This window comes from Podarcis tiliguerta (genome assembly GCF_965153285.1).
Source record: "Podarcis tiliguerta genome assembly, chromosome: 14".
NCBI lineage: Eukaryota > Metazoa > Chordata > Lepidosauria > Squamata > Lacertidae > Podarcis > Podarcis tiliguerta.
In genome coordinates, this window is record NC_139547.1 from 26186932 (window position 1) to 26207801 (window position 20870).

A 20870-nucleotide genomic window follows, 5' to 3' on the forward strand; every position below is an offset into this window, starting at 1 on the left:
GTCTAGTAGGGATTCCTGTCTAGTAGGGACGCGGGTGGCGCTGTGGGTTAAAGCCTCAGTGCCTAGGGCTTGCCGATCAAAAGGTCGGCAGTTCGAATCCCCGCGGCGGGGTGCGCTCCCGCTGTTCGGTCCCAGCGCCTGCCAACCTAGCAGTTCGAAAGCACCCCTGGGTGCAAGTAGATAAATAGGGACCGCTTACTAGCGGGAAGGTAAACGGCGTTTCCGTGTGCGGCTCTGGCTCGCCAGAGCAGCGATGTCATGCTGGCCACGTGACCCGGAAGTGTCTTCGGACAGCGCTGGCCCTTGGCCTCTTTGAGTGAGATGGGCGCACAACCCTAGAGTCTGTCAAGACTGGCCCGTACGGGCAGGGGTACCTTTACCTTTTAATGCAGTCAGGGACACAGGTGGCGCTGTGGGTTAAACCACAGAGCCTAGGACTTGCTGATCAGAAGGTCGGCGGTTCGGATCCCCGCGACGGGGTGGGCTCCCGTTGCTCGGTCCCTGCTCCTGCCAACCTAGCAGTTCGAAAGCACATCAAAGTGCAAGTAGATAAATAGGTACCACTCCGGCAGGAAGGTAGACGGCGTTTCCGTGTGCTGCTCTAGTTCACCAGAAGCAGCTTAGTCATGCTGGCTACATGACCCGGAAGCTAATACGCTGGCTCCCTCAGCCAATAAAGCGAGATGAGCACCGCAACCCCAGAGTCGGCCACGATTGGACCTAATGGTCAGGAGTCCCTTTACCTTTAATGCAGAGTCAGCCTATTGGTCCATTTCGCTCAGTATCACCCACTCTGACCGACAGTGACTCTCTAGATGAGGGTTTCCCAAACTTGGGTCTCCAGCTGGTTTTGGACTACAGTTTGCATCATTCCTGACTGCTGGTCCTGCTAGCTAGGCATGATGGATCTTATAGTCCAAAACCATCTGCAGACCCAAGTTTGGGATGCCCTGCTCTAGACAGGAGTCTTTTCCAGTCCTACGTGGAGATGCTGGGGATCAAGCTTGAGACCTTCTGCATGCAAAGCAGACTCTCTACCACAAACTATGGCCCTTCCCTTAGGGGGAATGACTTGCCCACCCCTGCAAAGGGAAAGGCACGGCAGAGGACTGGAGATCCTGACTTAAATATGCTGAAGAGCCTTTGGGTCCTGGTGCTGGCAAGGGAGTGATAAAGAACTAGCACTGTACCCTTGCATTAGTCTAATTGACTGCATTTACTTAGGCTCTTAGCTGGCTCCTTCTGCAGCTGTAAAGCACTGGGTTGTTATGGCAGCCAAGATGCAGGGATGTGAGGTTCGGAGAAGCAGGTGCTAAATATTTCATCCGGGAGGCTGTAGATGCAAACAGTACCGGTGAAGATCTACCATGATCAAGAGGGCTGCCTCTTCTCTTGGCTGTAATGACCATTCAAATGAAAGCTTCAACACATACCAGACCAGTGGAGATAAGAGATAGCAGCTGGGTGCCTCCTGAGATTCCTTTGAAAGCTGAGGGTGAGAGTTGCTGTACACATCAAACATTCTACCATACCCTCCAACATTTATCCGATGAAAATAGGGACGACCTATTCCATAGTAGTAGTAGTACAGTGGTACCTCGGGTTACATACGCTTCAGGTTACGTACGCTTCAGGTTACACACTCCGCTAACCCAGAAATAGTACCTCGGGTTAAGAACTTTGCTTCAGGATAAGAACAGAAATCGAGCTGCGGCGGTGCGGCGGCAGCAGGAGGCCCCATTAGCTAAAGTGGTGCTTCAGGTTAAGAACAGTTTCGGGTTAAGTACGGACCTCCGGAACGAATTAAGTACTTAACCTGACTACCTAACCTGATTAACCTAACTACAGTAGTAGTAGTAGTAGTAGTAGTAGTAATAATAATAGGGACGCGGGTGGTGCTGTGGGTTAAAGCCTCAGCGCCTAGGGCTTGCTGATCGAAAGGTCGGCGGTTCAAATCCCCGCGGCGGGGTGCGCTCCCGTTGCTCGGTCCCAGCGCCTGCCAACCTAGCAGTTCGAAAGCACTCTCGGGTGCAAGTAGATAAATAGGGACCGCTTACTAGCGGGAAGGTAAACGGCGTTTCCGTGTGCGGTTCTGGCTCGCCAGAGCAGCGATGTCACGCTGGCCACGTGACCCGGAAGTGTCTTCGGACAGCGCTGGCCCCCGGCCTCTTTGAGTGAGATGGGCGCACAACCCTAGAGTCTGTCAAGACTGGCCCGTACGGGCAGGGGTACCTTTACCTTAATAATAATAATAATATATTTTTACCTTGTCCATCTGACTGGATTGCCCCAGCAACTCTGGGCAGCTTACAACATATATAAAAACGTAATGAAATATTAAATATTAAAAAACTTCCCTATACAGGGCTGCCTTCAGATGTCTTCTAAAGGTTGTATAGCTACTTATCTCCTTGGCTCAGAGGTTGCATAATTTTTAAGTCTTCCCACATGATGGTTTGGCCCTACTGCTCCATTGTGGGAAGTCTCCATTCTGGTCCCAGAGCTCTGCAGGAACATGCAGTGGTGTCATGGAGAACCGCAATATTATGATGAAGCAAGCTGACACAGCAACTTCCTGTGCAGTAAGGGAATAGACCAAGTCAGCCCAGCCATATCGGGCACCCACCCCACCACCGGCTTCATCTGTGCTTCACATGTTAGAGTTACCGTTTGTATAAGTCCTAAATGTCTCAGGGAGCAAATCAGCCATCTGTGCCCTGAGAACTCAAGGAGCGATAGCCTGTGATTAGATCCACTGAAACGAATGGACTTGCATCTATTGATTTCTGCTCTGAGTATCACCCAAGGTGTGCAAAACATGCAGGTCGGTTTTCATTTGCACCCTTTCTTGAGCAAATGATGTTCTGGTTCTCAGAACTCCAGGTGGCAGGTGAGGCTGTTGGAAGTGCTGGAGGAATGTGGAAACTCCTCCTTCCATCCTTTGTGCTCCTGTGTCACAGGGAATGAGGCCATAGTGGAAGAACACACACACAATCACACAGAGCTACACTGCCCTGGAAGTGTGTTACTCAGCACTAGATAACAGTAGCACGAGACATTGATGTCCAGTGAGGGCGGGAGTCCTCTGTGCTGAAATGTGCAAATTAGTTGAGGATTAAAGGTTTGGTGGTACACCAAAAGGATCAGGGTAAGCTGGCGTGATCCCAGTCTCCCACCACTCAATGAATATGAACATCCACATAGATTTAACATACATAGATGTTCCTATGATGCAACTATACCACAGAGATGGGCTTTGACTCAGGAGGTTTACTGTTTTCCCATCCACCATAGAAGCCCAGTAGATGCAAAAGACTTAGCGCAGCTAACCCACTGGAAACATCAGTGATGTTTTCTCTTATCCACTGTAAGGTTTCTTAAAAGAAGAAGTGAGGAAGGAACTCTGGGCCCTTGACTTTCCCTGCCCTGCAAGTAGAAATCGTGAGAGGCTGCTGCTGCTGCTTCCTTGAACCTCCACCACTTTTCAGCTGCTCCATTTTTCCTCCTTACCAGAAGAATTGATTGCAGAGATGCCTGCTTATTTCATAAGGCTTAATGCATTGCTAATGACTGGATAAGTGCTCTATTCTACAGTGGTGTCCTCCGCCTACAGCAGAAAAGATGAAAAGAATCGCTTCCAGTGCCTGAGCATTCATAAATAGTTTTCAGTTGCCTAGTTACAGACAGCCTTTATTTAAGGAAGCAGGGCTGCATATGTAAGCTGGTGGTGGCTTGGTTCAGACAACAATGTTTTTCTCCAGCGAGCCTTGATTTCTGCAAAACCAAAAGACTCACTGATTGCTTTCGGTTCTTATGGTTTTGTTGGAAAAGTGTGGTGGAGCAAAGTTGGCCGGAGAGGTCCGATGAGCGATGGGCTCCAGCAGCCACCATGTTTTCCAATTTTTGTCCAAAGATGATGGCTTGAAGAGCTTCTTGCTTTGGATCCCTTTGCACAATCAAGTTTTGCTTTCTCATCCCATAACTTGGTGTTTTGCAAAAGTTTTATCACTTATTTGTGCAGTGGGGGGGGGGGGACGACGACCCAAGTTTTCCAGAGTCCACCTGACATTTATTTACTACCGCTGTTGACTCAGCCATCCATATGCCAGGTAGATCAGGGTGTAGTTTCCTCTACGTTTGATGCTTTGTGTATGTTGAAAGGTAGATCAAGACTGAATTTGAAGTGGGAGGTGGTTGACCGTAATCTCGCCACCTGCCTGTTGGTGTGCAAACAGTCCCTGCTTTATTATGTGTTGAATCCAGCAGAATCGTTGCATGTGTGGAACGGCTTCCAAAAGTGCAACAGAACTTCTCCCTCTCCCTGCGCCACCCCAAATCTGCTCCAGAGGGTTGGAGGAACCCCCAGAACAGATTTGGGGAGCATCCAGAAAGAAGAGGGAAAGGAGTTACATTGAACTCAAAGAAGTCATTCTACTCATCTAGTGACTTATGATATTATCAATAGTTTTATTATTTATATCCCACCCATCTGGTTGAATACAACCCTGTTTTTTAATCCCAGCTTTCCTCCAAAGACCTTAGGCAAGCACACATAATTTCTCCCCCTTAGTCCTTTCACAGCATCCTTGTGGGATAGCTTAGACAGAGAGAAAGAGAGAAGCTGTGTGGCTCAACAGGGTTGTGAACCCCAGTTGAGTGATATTCTGAGGTTGTGACTTTTGTCCCATAACACCACTCTGGGGTTGTGAAATCAAAGAGCCTTGTCGTCCCCCGTCCCCCCCCCCCCCATGCATACCTGCGTGATAAAAGACTGTAGGAATTCAGCTGGGAATTCTTGCTTTTGATCCAGGGAAACTGTTTGGGAGGGAATGAAAACATGTGAAGCCTCATGAGTAGAGGAAGTCTGTTGACAGGCAGAGAACAGGCAGTGAGGCTGGCGTTTTGGAGGACGTATTCTGTGTCCTGACTCTGCCATCTGTCTAAGCAGCTGTAGCTTGCAAATGCTTATGTCAGTGGGGTGCCATGGGCAGAGAGTCCGGGACTGTGTGTGTGTGTGTGTGTAGTGTTTGTGTGGAACACTTGGCATTGTTTGCAGAAGACCCCCTCTGCTCAGCCCTTGGGATCTCCCATACAAAGGCTGCCAAGTCCCAGGACCAGAGAAAGCATCTTCCTCCCTGCTGCCGCTCCAGCTCTGATTGGACAGTACAAGTTTAGATAAACAGATAAAATTCTGTAGAAGCCAAGTCCTTTGTGATCTGACGGTTGGTCTGAAAAATGCCACAGGATGCTCTTTTCAAAGTCGTGCTTCTTCTTTACATGAATAAGCTGTTTGGGTTCAGTCATCCTTGGAGCAATCCACAAGGAGCCTTTACTGCATAATTGGACTGAGTTTGGGATATGCTTGGACCAGATCAGCTTGCACCACCCCAGGAACGTTCTTGGTCTGTAGCAAAACTCCTAACCATGTAAAGCACGGAAGGGAAAACTCAGACCTGCCAGCCAATTGGGGGGCTTCAGGGCTCTCTATCCACCCCTTGGAACTGCCCCCGAGACACTTGGCCCTCTTTTTGCCTGACTGGAAAGTGCCCTTGAAATGTGATGATGCCTCTTGCTTTTCTGGATGAAGGATGAGATGGGTATTGTGAGTGCATGTAGAAATGAAACTACAGTACAAAGGTAAAATGTCATTGGTTGCCTCGCCCACTGTTGCTTCTGGCCCTGCCCACCACTGGCATGCGGCCCCTGAAAGGTTGCCCAGAATGGAATGCGAGTGAACTCTGAATTGGACAAGCCAGTGAACTCTGAATTGGACAACTTGCAACCGCAGCTGGTGTTTCACCAACTTGGTGCCCTCCAGAGGACTTGGGCTACAACTCCCAACGGTCCCAGCTGGCATAGTCATGTGAGCTAGGGCTGACAGGAATTGCTGTCCAAAACATTTGGAGGGCACCCGGTTGGGGACGGCTGGTGTGGAAGGTCAAAAGTACCTTGTCTCCTGTATGTCATGAGGTAAATAGAAGGCCTACCGAAGGAATTATTATTAATTTTTCCTGTTGCGCTATAAAAAGGAAAGGACTGCATTAAGGAAGCATTTCTCCCTTTCACTTTTTGGTTTGTTACTTTCATGATCTGTTTTAGAACCACCCTCTCATTTCATTTTAATACATACTGAGCACCAGAGATTAAAAAAGCAAGGCAGAAATGCCTGAATGAAAACAAGTAATTAAAATATCGTCCATTCATCTTTTTTTTCCCCCTCCCAGATGTTAAGCCATCCAACATTTTGGTAAACTCTAGAGGGGAGATCAAGCTTTGTGATTTTGGTGTCAGTGGACAGCTGATAGATTCAATGGCTAACTCCTTTGTGGGCACAAGGTCCTACATGTCCGTAAGTACAGACAACGATGATGATGATGAAACTGTGATGGTCCAGTTTACTCAGGACAAAATGGCCATGTGCTGAGAGCGCTTCCATGTCCTCATGTGGCGTGCTTTTTACCATGTGTGACAGTTGCCCGTTGGTGTGCTTTGCAGCTGTGTACCTGCCACAGAATTACATGTGTGCCATTGGCATTGCTGGAAAGGGATGCAGTTACGACAGAGGTTGCTAGAATCAAACCTTGCCAGGATTTTGTGGCTCATGAACTTCAGATGCAGTTGGGGCAGGAGATTAAGGAACTTGACCCTTTCCTCAGAGCCGGACCTGACTTGCCTCTCCCATTACTTGTGGTTGGTGTTCTTCCCAGGATGAGCTTCAGAGAGGGCTAGTGGAGGAGCCGTGGTCGTTTCAAGTTGAGCGCCACGTAATTTCCCTGTGGCATAGAGGCTTAACAACAGATCGCAGGCTGAGCAGCACGAACTACAGCTAAAAACTGGCAGTTCTCTTTGATATTTATGAAGGCTTCAGCAGTGCAGCATTCCTGAAGGCTTCTGAAGGTCCCACAGGCTTCCAAATTCTCCTGCTGTAGGGGAAAGGAAAGCAAAAGAAAAGGGGCCAGCCTGACTAAGCAGAATTAAAACGCCTTCCTCCATTTTGTTTTCTTCGCCACACTCGCCAGGGGTTTGCTCTCTTTTACATTGCAAATTTCTGCTGTCTCGGGCTTTTAGATTTATTTCTGTTCTATCTTTTGTGGGTTTTTTGTGCATGTAGCCAGAAAGACTACAAGGGACTCACTATTCGGTCCAGTCAGACATCTGGAGCATGGGACTCTCCCTGGTCGAGATGGCCATCGGCCGGTATCCAATCCCCCCACCTGATTCGAAGGAGCTGGAACTCATGTTCGGTTGCCCCATAGGGGGCGACTCGCCTGTCTCTGAGGCATCCCCAAGGCAAAGAACACCCAACCGGCCAATGAGCGGTAAGATAATAGTCATAAATCTTGTTGCGTTTGCTCCAAGTTGTGACTTTTCAGGTTGCAATCGCTGCACGCGCAGAAGCGCTCTATAGCACTCCGCGCTTGTGCAGAAGCGCTGCTCTAGTTGTGGACTTTTCGGGGTGCAAACGGCACCCCGGAACGGAACATGTCCGCAACTAGAGGTACCACTGTATTGGCTGATGCATTCTGTGCCCAGGGCCTGGAAATCTGCCTAAACCCACCCAAATTCCAAGGTTCTGCTGCCTATAGGGAAAGCTCTACAAAGGCAATAGGAGAGTTCACAATGCAGCAGTCTTGTGGTCAGCAAGTCGGTGTCATTTATGCTGTCTTTTCCTCTCTAAACCCAAAATCCTGCTTTCTGTAGCAAACTTGCTCTCTTCGTGCCCATGGTGTAGGCTGTCCAGTTTAACACAGGGAGGAGGACCATGTCAGCAAAGACGTATGATGCCAACCCAGGGCTGGTACGGAGGCCTTCTTGGAGTTGATGAAGACAATATACCTAGGAATAAAGGAAGCTGCTTATACGGCATCAGACCATGGGTCCAGTTAACTCAGTCTACACTGACTTGCAGTGGCTCTCCAGGATTGCAGGTGGTGACACTTCCTAGTCCTGCCTGGAGCTGCCATTTGGGATTGAACCTGGGACCTTCTGCATGCGAGGCAAATGCTCTACCACTGAGCTATGGCCTTTCCCCAAAGTGTAATTATAGTCTCCTGAGGGTAGGAGTTGAGACTTGTTTATAAAGTAGCCATTTGTGTGATGGCGAATTGAATACACCATTGAGGAATAATTTTCTTCTCCTGGATGGTGGTTCAGCAATCCGTCATAATGCAGCTTCCTAGCTCGATGGCTTATTATTTTCAGTGCCTCCCCCCCTTTTAAGGCAAACCTACCCATTATTATGTATGTATATTTTTTATTTTAAAAGACTGCTGGTGTTATTTATTTACTTAGATAAATTTTATGCCTGCTTGTTCTTAACACTGGGTTTTTATCAGTATTTTTTTAATCAGTATTTTGCATTGCTTCATGTTAAACTGGTTTTAGTTGTCCAAGCTGTATATAAACCTTGTTGGGTAAATAGACATAAATAAATAAATTGAGGCTGCAAAAACTGCAAAAACTTCTCCACAAGAGCAATTATGACAAAATGAGGTGCTTGGAAGACCTTTTTTTTCAATTCAGAGCTTCTTCTGCAGACATGGTTATTTTCAGATTATTGATGGAGTCTCTTTCCTGACTGCTTCCCATTTCACAAGGGGCTCACTGTAACTAAAGCAGCCTTCTCCAACCTGGTGCCTTCCAGCTGTTTTGGGCTACAACTCCCATCGTCCTCAGCCAGGAAATGCTGGCTGGGGTTGATGGGAGTTGTAGTTCCAAAAAAGCTGCAAGGCACCAGGTTGGAGGAGGCTGAATTAAGGAAACGAGGTACCTAGCTACTGCCAAATGTTTCTGCCAGACAGCATTTTTTTTGTTTTTGTTTTTAAAAAAGAAATAAAGCGGCAATGAATAACAAAACCTCAGTGCTCATTTTGTAAGCATGTGAATATCCGGACTTCATGTGAGCATTTGAAAACCACCATTTAGAGATGGCTTTGAGGGTAACAGAACATACTAGAAAAGGTAGGAACAACAACAAAAAGTAAGAAAGAGAAATGAGTTGTCTCATTAACTTCCAACCTCTGTTGTGACTTTTCAGCTTATGGCTCAGACAGCAGACCACCAATGGCTATATTTGAACTCCTAGACTATATTGTCAACGAGGTAAGCCAGCTGCTATCACTCTGTATTTTGTGTTTTGGCGAGTTTTGCAAGGAGGAAATGTACCTGGAAATGTGCTGTAAGGAGGGTTTAGACTTCACCCCATTCCAGCATATGGATCCATCAAAATGTAAAGGTAGCTTGCCTCACCCTGGATGTGGGTGGGGTGGGTGCAAACTCCCCTGCACTGCGCACAGTTCAAGCAATGTGTTAGGACAAGAAGGGGGGAAGCTCAGGCTCAGGGGCCAAATGTGGTCCCCGAGCCATTCTATCTGGCCCTTGGAACTCTCCAGGCCATAGGCCCCACTCATATCTGGGCTCTACTTCACATGCTGGGTGTTCTTGCCCTGCTGGGATGTGTCCTTAAACTCCAATTATGCTTCTCGTTTGCCTACCCATAGCTGGGCAAAATCCATATCTGTTGCTCTGCCCACTTTTGCTCTGCCCCTCACTCTAATGTGGCCCTCAGAAGATTGCCCAGAAGTGAATGTGGCCCTCTGGCTGAACAGCTTTCCCCACCCCTGCTTTAGAATCCAGGTAACTCAAGCGAGACAAGCTGCTTGCGGGGGCTTCTTCCCTGCAATCTGTGCCAATTTTGGGGCCGAGAGGGAACCCCATGCAGCACCCCCTCCAGGAAGGCTCTCACCTGATCCTCCATCCTCCTCCTCCTCCAGTTGTGGTGCTCTTCCATTTCCCCTGGGGAAGAAGGGAGGGCGGCAATCCCAAGCCTAACATGCTCGAGTCATGTAGAGCCTAAAAGATTGCACTTTTGGACCCATCATCATTTGGCGAGCTTGAAACAAAGCAAGGGCTGCAAGATATTGAAACACTACCTTCCCAGGATGCAGCATCCAAGAGAGACCAGCCCAGGGATTGCAAATGCAGGAAGGCTGTACATTGCCCTCGCTTATTTTAATACCTTATCATGCAAAAGCACCACTGCATTAGGATCGGTGTTTTATTCCCTTTCAGAGTCCTGATTTCCAGCCCTGAGACTCTGGGGCTTGGAGTCACTGTACACATTGCATGAGGCACACAAAGCTTTTATGCACTTCTTTTGGTGACTCACAAATGTGCTCTTGTGTGCAATTTAAAACTAAAACCCTGTCTTTTAGACACTTGCTGCCATGATCATATCCTTTGACATTGTCAACATGTCTACACGTCCCCCCGCCCAAAAAAAACCACCACCACCCCTGCTTGCCTGCCAACACTAAATCTGTGTTTCCGGTCTCAAAAGGCAGCTAATGTTTGTATGTGGGTGGAGTTTTGAACAAACTGATTTTGTCAGCCCCTTCACACCACACAAAATGCCACTTGGACCTTTACCTTTCTCTGATGTCACACGTGAATACATTATTTGTCAAGAGAGTGCTTAAAACCCCTTCAACTCAATTGCATCCTTTTTATGCCTTCCTAAAGAACCATTAAATAAACTGCAAGTTTCGGGAGTTATACTGTTGCAATGTTTATTCTTTTTTGCTTTCATCTCTTTGCCACATCCCCCCCCCCCCCAGCCTCCTCCAAAGCTTCCCAGTGGAGTCTTCAGTCCAGAATTCCAGGACTTTGTGAACAAGTGGTGAGTTCATTTCTTGAGCAGCTTATTTTCAGAGGAAACGTTTTTAACGTGTGTTTTTCAAAGTCTGTTTGGGGTACACTAGTAAATGAAAAGTGTGGTTTTGCTTTTTGGAAAGGATCCTAAGCAGACAGGGTCAAAATGCTTCTGGGTCTCCCAAATGCCAGTCCTCTTTCCCCTTAATTTAACATGGGTGGGGAACCTCTGGCTGTAGGCCTAATGAGGCCCCCCAAAGCCCCACCCACATTTGACCCATGAGGCCATTTTGGCCAAACCATACCCACCAGCCACCGTATATGACATCAGCTATGGGACAGGTAAAGGCAGGGCATGGACAAGAAGGACTTAGGCAATGCCTGCATTCAGCCGTGGCTGCAAAGCACTTTGCGCCATGTTTCCCAGGTGCTGGCTATCAGCTGATTGTTGCTGCTTGGGTAGAGCTGCACACACAACCTAGCGCTAGCAGTCAGCTGATTGTCGGCAGAAGGGAAATGCTATACATACTTCTTTGCCTTCGTGGTTTGGGTTCCAGCAGCGTGGCAAAAACAGGTCATTTGACTCCCAGTTGTCAAGCCTGGCCTGTGGGTGTGTGAAGGATCTCCTCCGCTGGTCAGGATCCAGTTCCCCACCCCAGATTCAGCCCACAGCGCAAGCTAGGCTGAAGTTCTCTTGCAAAAGCCCTGTTGAAATGTTCAGGAGCCACACAAGAGTTGTCATTCGGTGCCGTATCACCATCTAAAGCTGGCCAAATGGTGAGCAATGGTAGGCATTGTCTGTTCTGCGATGCAGAGTGTATTGAAGTGGCAAGAGGAGTATGACACTCTTTCCTTTTATGCAGCTTGGTCAAGAATCCAGCAGAGAGGGCAGATCTGAAGCAGCTGGTGGTGAGTGGAAACTCCTTTCTCTGCTAACAGTATTCTGGGGCTTTCCAAGATGCCTTCTGCCAGCTTTTGTTATCTGGACAGAAGTCACGGTCTTAGGGAAGCTGGTATAAAAAGGGTCCCCTCTGGCCTCTACCTGTGTAATGAAAATACATTTTGCTGCCTTAATCTGCTCCATGCTAATTATGTAACAACTCCCATGGAAGCCTCAAAGTTGGACTTTGTTGTAATCCCCCTTTTTGCATCCTCTAGGTCCACACATTCATAAAGAGATCAGAAGCCGACGAAGTGGATTTTGCAGGCTGGCTGTGTGCCACCATAGGCCTTAACCAGCCTAGCACCCCGACCCACGTGGGAGGAGTCTGAATTGGGAGTCTCCAGGGCAAACAACACACCAAGAGCTCCTGCGGCCGATTCCTTCTGCTCCTGCTCTTCCCGCGCCACCCTTATTCCAAGTGGAGTCTGACCAGGACTTCCCCCTGCAAGACCCACTGAAAGCAAACTGGAATGGCGCCTGGTGGATTTGTGTTCCAAGCTACTTCCTGTTCCAACTGTTTAAAGCTGTTTTGGTCCTGTTCCTCAGAGCTTCTGTCTACTAAAAAAAAAAAAGTCTATTCCCCAGCCCATAAACTTCCCCTTTAAAAGTGTCTCCCTAATTTTAGCATGTGCCAAATTTTCTCCCCCCACTCCCCGTCTCTTTTATTTCCTCTTTAGGGTTCTAAATTAACAGCTGTTGTGTTTGATTCCTTATTTGTTAACTGACCAAACATGTGATGCTTTAAGTGATAGCGATATGGCAAATTTGGCACTGGATGTTGGGCTATCCTTTCACAAGTAGGAAATCCTGCTGGAGCTGCTTCCTTCTCACCTCTGCTGGGTTGTTTTGACCGTGAGCCTTTTGTGACTTTGGTGGTACTTTCCCCCAAGCCTTGCTTAGCCAGTGTTGCGGGCAGAACAGTTCAGAGATGCCCCAAGTCCAGCCTCCCCTGAAGCATGTCTTTGCTGCTGCTACTAATCTGAGATTGAAGTTATGAATAATGGCTCTGATATTTTGGTTTGTATAACAGACTCTTGGTAAATGTGAGTAGGACCCTGTGCCGTAGACTGCTGCCACCCTCCTCCCCTGCCCCCGCCCCCAGGTCAACACATAGAAATCTGTTGGCACTTCTATTTATTTTTAAGTGTCTTGTTGCATATGTTTGGGATTTGCTTAGTGGTATACATCTGTCCCCTTCCGGTTAATTTGGTACAGGCAGCTGCCCGTTTATGCACATTCAATATGTGTGAGACCAAACCTGGAAGTGACCTGGAAATGTCCTAAAGACACCACTGAAACATCATTTAAAAAGGGCAGAACGGTGTTTGTGGGCTTTTTCAATGGGTTTCGATTATGCGCAATTTCACTGATGCGCACGGTGCCTCGGAACATAACCCCCGTGAAAGTGGGGGGGCTGCCTGTATCTTGAGAACAGGTGATGAAAGTACTATTTCTCTCAGCCAGAATCAAATACTTTTTGAAGAATGAGTAATAAATGATAATAATACACATCAGAACGGTTTCCCTTCTAGGTCAGCTGATGTTTGATATGACAAATTGTGCATACTTAAGTGTTTGAAAATTCTTTTAATCATTTTTTATTATTTCAGGTGTTTCATCTTACACTAATAAATGTCATGAAGTTACTTCAGGGAGTGGGTTATTAATTGTGGTTCGTTGGTATCAAGACGGATTCAAGGCGTTTGGGCAAAGGGGGGGGGGAGGAGAGGTTTGCTTCTCCAGTGCTGCCGTTTGAGATCTGCACACCCTCCTCCTCCTGGGCACATTGCTACACATTCAATTTGTAGATTTCCTTCCATTCTTCCTTGTGGCACATCAAGCTAACCTCTTCAGCACATAGCTAAGCGATAGAATTCGCTACCGCAAGATGTAGCAATCACCAATGACTTGGGTGGCTTGAAAAGAGAATTAGACAAATTCGTGTAGGATAAGGCTATCAATGTCTTACCAGCCACAATGGTAATATATTAAAACTCCCAGTATCCGTGCATGCCAGTGACTAGCAATTGCAAGTGGGGAGAGTGGGGCAATTTATAAAGCTACACACCCACCCATCCGACTGTTAGTTGGGAGTATATGTGCTGCTTGCAGTTGTTCACTCCACCTCAAAGCCTGTGACAGATAAGGAAACCCCCCAGCTGTTTGCGCACATCTGTATGGTAATACATCTGGGTTTAGCCCCACTCCCTTGGGTGATGTTCAGCTATTACACCGTAAACCAGCCCATGTGAAATCCTGACACTGGATCACAGACACATGAAACCAAAACCTCTCAGGCCCCTCTCTGGTCTTGCCTAAGCCCACTTTTTTGCCTGCACTTGGGAAGAGGAAGAGCAGGGGAAAGCACCTGGGGCTGAAAAGGACTTAGAAGAAAAACATCCAGGAGCACAACCAGCTTCACTTCCCGAAGAGGAAGCAGCACTGCTGGGTTGGCAGGTCGGAAGAATCAGCTTCTTCTGCCATAGCAGCACAGAGCTAAGGGAGACTAGAAAGAGAAGCACTTCAGCTCTGAGGACCAGCAGCCACTGCAGGCACTCAGCACCCTTGATCACAAGTACAGCACTTGTTTCCAGCAAGACCTATCTTAAAAACCCTTAGGTAGAAGCCCAAGGTATTTTAGACACACTCCAGAAGATGGGCTTGTTGCAATCAAGCCTGTGGTAGCCAAACTAAGCGGTAAGGGGGAGGGATACCTGGGCACCTCAGTCAAGGCAAGAAACCCCTGATTTTAGGGAGATCAAGAGTCTCCTCTCTATTTTGTACACAAATACGATTCGCTGACGTTTGCCCACTTCAGAAGTAAAAGCTCCTGTCTCAAAATGTTCCCCATTATTACTTGTAGACAATACATAAAATGTTCAAAGTTTCATACCATGGGTTGGAATCAAAGGAAATTGTTGCTTTTTGTGAATGCCACAGCAAATGCTACATGCAAGAAAAGTCCCAAAGTACCGTTTCCGTTTGTAGTATTTGAGGTTGGATAGTGCCATTGGCTTAGACTTGATGCTTTTTCATCTTATTTTCACCAGCAGCAGGTGCTGCCAAGGGTAGATTATTGCTTTGGGAGGAGTTGCGTGTTGGACTTTTCCCAAATGCTACTTGGCTCAAAGAGTGTGTGTTTAAAAGGAATCATGCTACATAGTGATGCATCGACACTGCATTCTCCCAACACCCGCCACAGTTCATCACCACCTCTGGAGGCCTTTGGGAAACCCAGATGCACTTGTGAATACTGTTTGGTCTCTGTAGCACCAAGCAAAGTCCAACGAAGTAAATTGCTTGAATGGTGGTGGACAGGGAGGTTCCTGAGTTTGGGAGGAAAAGGCTGTCAGGCTGCTGCATTCTCCACTTCATGAATCGGATTCCTCCTCTTCTTCCTCCTCCTCCTCTTCCTCTTCACTGACATGCATTTGCAACTGCAATTTAGTTTGATTGATAGCAGCTTCGTTGTCCATCTGTCCCGTGAGCATGCATAAAATAAAAAACCCAGTTACTTTGGGACAAAGAACACAAACCAGAAGCGCCCTCCTATTTGAGAGATGCAACAACATGCATAAACACCCTCAAATACATCTTTCCAGTTTACTTGCAGGGTTGCCAAAGCTCATAGGTTCCTGCTTGGCTGTTTCGATTTATGGAACAGACACTGGTGCCACAAAACACTCGTTGCACACTTGTTTTGTGTGGCAGCAATGACTACCTTTGACTCCCTGGGGTGGCCAGGGGATGGCAGAAATTGAAAAGGGACAGATCTTTAAAGAAAATGACATGCTTTTCCTGCCTCTCTCCTGGTGCTATCCCCCCCCCCCCACTCTTAGTGTGTCAGCAATGCTACGGGGACCATTCAGCTGGCTCAAATCCATTTTGGCACAGGAGGCAGCCTCCTTTCCAGGCAGGGGGAAATAAACGCTAAAAGGATTAGCGGGTGGTATGTTGCACCTCCTCACCAGCATTCGATCAGGGCCAGTTGTCTCTCTTGGCAACCTGACACTGCCTTCCTCCCAAAAGAGAACAGCGGGGAGCGGGAACTTACGTTCTGATGTTCCTCCATCTCAGCGTCGGGAGGTACGGTCATTTTTCCTTCCCTGGCGCTGATCATGGACTGAAGGGCCAGCTCTTCCACCTAGAAACATTTTAAAGAAAAGTTAAAGCAGCACAGCCAAAATATTAAAACTGATAAGTTCACCCTTCGTCAACCTGGTGCTCTCTCCAGCTGGCACCAATAGAAGTTGGGAGTCCAAAACATCTGGAGGGCACCAGGATGGCAAAGTCTGCTCTCGTTCACCACCCAATGTCAGGGGAAAATAGCATGATGCTGGTGACATAGCTCAGTCGGTAGAGCATGAGACTCCTAAACTCAGGGTTGTGGGTTCAAACCACACATTAGCCAAAAGATTCCTGCATTGCAGGGGGTTGAACTAGATGGCCCTCGTGGTCCCTTCCAACTCTACAAATCTATGATATTCTATGAACACCAAAATTCAAATACTCTAAGCTCTCGGGAGTGTAAAAAGCTGCCTTACACCAAGTCAGACCATTGGTCCAGCTACCTCGGTATTGCCTACACGGAATGGCAGCGGCTCTCCAGAATTTCAGGTAAGGAGTCTTTCCCAGCTGTACCTGGAACCTTCTGCATGCAAAGCAGATGTTCTACCAGTGAGCCACAGCCCATTTCCCTATGGGTAAATTACGCAATTCCCCACCCCAATAAAAAGCAACTTGGCTGGATTCACTAGAAGGCAGGATTGTCAAGAAACAGCAGAACAAGAAGCAGCTTACAGCAAACATATTCAGGTGCACAGAATTAGTTAGTCCTGCTCTTTTGAATATAAAGCCATGTTGACATGTTAGAATGAAGAACAGAAGTAGTGGATTACAGCAGGTGGAGGAGAAAGAGCTAGAACAGGAACGAACTGAGATAACAGGAAGACAGGTAGCTGTAAACAAAATTAAGATTCCCACTTCAAAAGCATTCGAGTTTCATTTATTTTTTAAAAAAGTCCAAAGGGATGGATGTGGAGACAGCATTGCCCAGATTTACAAAATCGCCACATCACAAGGATTAGAAATTTAGGGCAGTAGAATTGTAGTGTTTAAAAATAATTACTTTTAAAATAAAGCTGAATTCCATGCTTGCGAGGCACACTTAACAGGCACATGGAATGAAGCCAGCTCTGTCGGTGCCAAAACAATGGCGAGCAAGCATCAGCATAGCATCTAGCACTCTGCACATGCCAGGAAGCTTAAGCTCTAATCTCTTCCGGAAAGTGCATTCCCTAGCTTTCTATTTATAACACTGCCGTGTGTGTGTGTGTGTGTGTGTGTGTGTGTGTGTTGTTGTTGTTGTTGTTCTTTCCCTTCTCCAAACCAGAGCCTTAGCACCCAGCTGAAAGCTGTACTAATGCTCCCAAAACCTTGTGGCATTTAAAGCAAAACACTGCAAACAACCCCTCTGGTGCAACACTGGCCGACCCCTTTTATAGATAGAAGTTGCAGAAGAGGAAGCAAACTGCTTGGTCTATGGAGAACTTGCACCTTTGAATAAGCTCTCTTCACCTGACCTTTGTTTGGAAGATTGAGGAAAAGCTCAAGGGGCTTAAAAGACTACACCAGGTTTGGGGAAACCTGTAGCCCTCCAGCTGCTGTTGGACTACAACTCCCATCAGCCCTGGCTAGCATGACCAATAGCCAGGAGTCTCTCTCAGTCCTACCTGGAGATACTGGGGATTGAACCTGAATGCAGAATTCTACCACAAAGCTATGGCCCTCCCTCCCCAGGAACATCTGGAGAGTCAAAGCTTCCTGGGCTATGCACACAAAGCTGTGTGTTCAGAGCTTTAAGGGAAGCTGTGATGCAAGTTCCTCCTATCTTTTGATGTTAGGTTGGTTACTGTAAGGAGCAAGGCTGCCTAATTTACAGCAACTTCCTTATGGGATTTCTTCTTTGGGGGAGCTTCAAGATGAATATTACTATTTCTCTTTCTTCCCCCACCCCCCTGCCCTCTTGGGGCTCTTTGAGAGACTGAAAGATAGGCTATAAATATGTAAATGTCTAAATTATTATGTATGCTTTCTGATATGGCTGTTATCTTTTCATATTGGGCGATCTCCAATTGAGTCACACTAAGGCTAAGTGTGGTCTGCTGTGAATAGGTGTAATGTTGGATAGGACCCATTCAAATGCCAATATTGCCTAGCAAGTCATATTGAGCAATATGGGAATTTTCTTTGAAGAGTGAGCTTCAGGTGGGAAAGAGAATGAGTGATATTCAATGTGAGCTGTACACAAAATAGATCCTCAGATATCAGTGAACTTAAGGAACTCAAGTTCATTTCAATGGGTCTACTCTTGAGTATGACAAAAAGGAATTGTTGCAGGAAGAGGATGGATAGTGCACAAGAGCTGAGGAGAAGTCAGGCCTAAGGGCTCTATTGAAATGAGGAAAAAATAGAGGCCTACTATTGTGAAAACAGCTGAATAAAGAGAAGAGGAAGGAAAGGGTTTGATTCTTAAGTCACATCCATACCGTACATTTCAAGAGCGTTACTTCTCCCAAATAATCTTGGGAACTATAATTTAAGGGCACTAGGAATTGTAGCACTGTAAATTCTCAGGATTCTTTGGGGGAAGCCATGTACCTGAAATGTATAGTGTGGATATTCCCTTATATGCATAAACACATGCATGCTACAGAGGCAAATGAGAACATCCAGGAACATAAAATGGACCCATATAAAAACAAATAAAGAGCCCAAGAACCTCCACCTAACCCAGCATATACCAATCTGGTGCCCTCCAGTTGCGTAGACTGCAACTTTCTCAAGCATAGGATCCTTTGTGACATAGGAGGCTGCCTTATATAGAACCAGGCGTTGGGCCTCTCCTGCTCAGTACTGGGATGGAGAACTGCACTGCAACCCTTCAGCTGACATCAGCCTTCACCTTACACCATCCCTGGCCATTAACCACGATGGCTGGGGCTGATGAGGACATCCAACATCTGGGAGGACTACATATTCCCCATCCTGGACCTGAAATAATTCCAATTAGATGCATAATAAAATCTAATATATTTCCCCCCAAAAGGAAAGCAGTGTCCAACCTGGTGATAACCAAATGAGCAAATGTTAAGGAGGGAGTTCAAGATAGGAAAAGAGGGGTTAAGGGAACACCTGGCTACATTAAATGAATTCGAATTTCCCGGTCCTGATGGGCTGCACCCAAGGGTAATAAAGGACGCTGCAAGGCAGATCCTCTACCACGGCGCTGACCCGTTGCAAGCAAAGCCTGGGTTCTGCCAGCAAACCTACAGCCGTGGTCCCCGAATAAGCCTCATTTTGCATGGGAGGGGATCAAAAAACCCACCGCCCTGAACTCGCTGACAGCACGTCCCTCCACCCCTGCTGACGGGCTATACTCGCCAGGCGTTTGCACCGAGCGCAACTCAGACACGGGTTGAGGAAACGCGTGCACACGTGCACCTGCAGACGCACACACCCAACGGCCTAAATTGCATATGCAAATGAACCCCCTTCCCCACCCCATCCATAGAGACGGGCCCAGAAAGCCTCTTCCCCCCTACCCCTCCTGTTCTTTCAAACCGCGCCCCCCCCCCCGGACCTTGAGCCGGTTGAGCTGATCGTGCAGTGCCGCCTTGACCCGCAGCAGCGTCTCCTCCTCCTTGCGCAGCTCCTGCAGGCGGCTCAGCATCCTGCTTCTGCTGCCGCCGCCGCCGCCACCACTTCAGGCCGCGTGGAATGATGACGCTACCTTTGTCGCGGCCGCTCGCCTACCCGGAAGGAGGCAGCACCATCTTGCTTGAGGGCGGAAGTGCTCAAAGTTCCGCCGGATGGCTGGCGCGGCAATCCTTTTCACCCACCCCTTTCTATTGGCCGCTCCGCTTTCCGACAGAAAGGGGAGGCCCGCCTACGGGATCTCCCATTCTGCACTTCGGGGAGGGCGCGAGCAGGGAGTCACGTCTGCTTCTACTTTAGCGGACCGGTTTACCCGTCGCAGCGGCATAATTTCTCATTGCAAAGGGAAGCGAGGGAAATTTCTTCTCTGGATCCTATCCTGCATCAGGATGAGAGGTGGCGCATAACGGAGCAGATTTAGCTAGAATGTTTCCAATTCTGCTATCCTCTTTGTCGTATTTAAAATAGCAAACCTGCAGTTGTTGTAGCCCTTATGTAGATCAGGGTCTGCTAGAGGGGTAGAAGAGCTGAATATATTGCCAATATATTTCACATCTGGCAACCAATGTGCCCCTTTGGTTTCAGATAGTACTTTGGTAGTCTAAAAATCCCGGCACAATTTTTCATGCCCCTCTAGTGGCTATGGTGGTTTTTACCAGATGTAATGTATACTCAGTTCTGACCAAACTACACCTCGCTGCCAGATGTGAAATATACTGGCATTATTTTCAGCTCTCCTACCCCACTGCACCATCTCCATTCTTCTGTAGACACACGTTTTCATAGTTGAGCACTGCCTCTTGGCTTAAGGTACAGGCTTGCTTTTGCTGGGACTGCATAGCTACCCTTCTGCACTTTCTAAGCAGCAGTTCAAAAGGTTGGACATGTCAGAAGTTGCAAACAGAACCTCTACCAGAAAAAAAAATCCCACAACTGGCTGAGTGCTTAACTACTTTGTGTATTCCTTCATATTTACTATTGGTACTATTTCTATAGCAATGAGCTCTCCTCACTTAACTTTAAAAAAGGATTTATAGGCCATCCTTCCATTCTATATATTCAGTGGTCAGGGGCCATCTACAATTATTCCCAGAACATGCAGAATCAAAACTGCATGTCTACTGCAACCCGCTCGGCATCATGTACATAAAAGGAAATCTGATGCAGAATCAGCAACTTTGAAAGCAGTCTTTAGTCAAGTGTTTTGTGATATCACATTAACTGCAAGTTGTATTTCCACTTATGCCCATTTAAAAGCCCTTTTCAATATTTTATCCCTAGAACTCCCTCCAATGCCCATTCCACATTACTGATGAAAGTTTTAATGAGTTTGCATCCTAATTAAATCCATCACCTCAAAACTTCCACCTCTCCCTCCCCTCTAATTTTGTTCCGACTCCAAATGCTATCTGTTATAACTTGGTTTTGTGTCAGAATTCTTCTGAAGAGTAACTCACAAGTCCTATCACTCCACTTCAGATTAGTTTATGGGGTACTATAAATAACATGGTATCCAAAAAATATGTTTTGATATGTCTTTATAACACATGCAAATAATCTT

General features: G+C 47.2%; 2 protein-coding genes across 2 annotated transcripts in view; one reads left to right on the forward strand and one right to left on the reverse strand.

Annotated features, from left to right (window-relative positions):
* Nucleotides 1–13239, forward strand: part of MAP2K1 (mitogen-activated protein kinase kinase 1) — a 38905-nt gene extending 25666 nt beyond the window's left edge. The window contains exons 6-11 of the mRNA XM_083412208.1: nucleotides 6225–6349; nucleotides 7112–7319; nucleotides 9038–9102; nucleotides 10617–10678; nucleotides 11514–11559; nucleotides 11809–13239. Coding sequence (XP_083268334.1) covers nucleotides 6225–6349; nucleotides 7112–7319; nucleotides 9038–9102; nucleotides 10617–10678; nucleotides 11514–11559; nucleotides 11809–11922 — 620 coding nt within the window. The 3' untranslated portion in view covers nucleotides 11923–13239. The remainder of the gene's footprint in view (nucleotides 1–6224; nucleotides 6350–7111; nucleotides 7320–9037; nucleotides 9103–10616; nucleotides 10679–11513; nucleotides 11560–11808) is intronic.
* Nucleotides 13161–19446, reverse strand: SNAPC5 (small nuclear RNA activating complex polypeptide 5). The gene is made up of 3 exons (XM_083412358.1): nucleotides 19236–19446; nucleotides 15648–15737; nucleotides 13161–15069 (listed from the first exon to the last, which is right to left on the reverse strand). The coding sequence occupies exons 1-3, from the start codon at nucleotides 19323–19325 to the stop codon at nucleotides 14965–14967; spliced, it is 285 nt and encodes a 94-aa protein (XP_083268484.1). The 5' UTR covers nucleotides 19326–19446; the 3' UTR covers nucleotides 13161–14964.
* Between the last annotated feature and the right edge of the window lie 1424 nt (nucleotides 19447–20870).

What these genes read in the sequence shown, in the direction of transcription:
- SNAPC5 (XM_083412358.1), bottom strand. Translation starts at nt 19,325, where the DNA reads ATGCTGAGCCGCCTGCAGGAGCTGCGCAAGGAGGAGGAGACGCTGCTG. An exon ending in ATCAGCTCAACCGGCTCAAG is followed by an intron (nt 15,738 to 19,235) that starts GTCCGGGGGGGG and finishes AAATGTTTCTAG; the next exon opens with GTGGAAGAGCTGGCCCTTCA. An exon ending in AGATGGAGGAACATCAGAAC is followed by an intron (nt 15,070 to 15,647) that starts GTAAGTTCCCGC and finishes CTCACGGGACAG; the next exon opens with ATGGACAACGAAGCTGCTAT.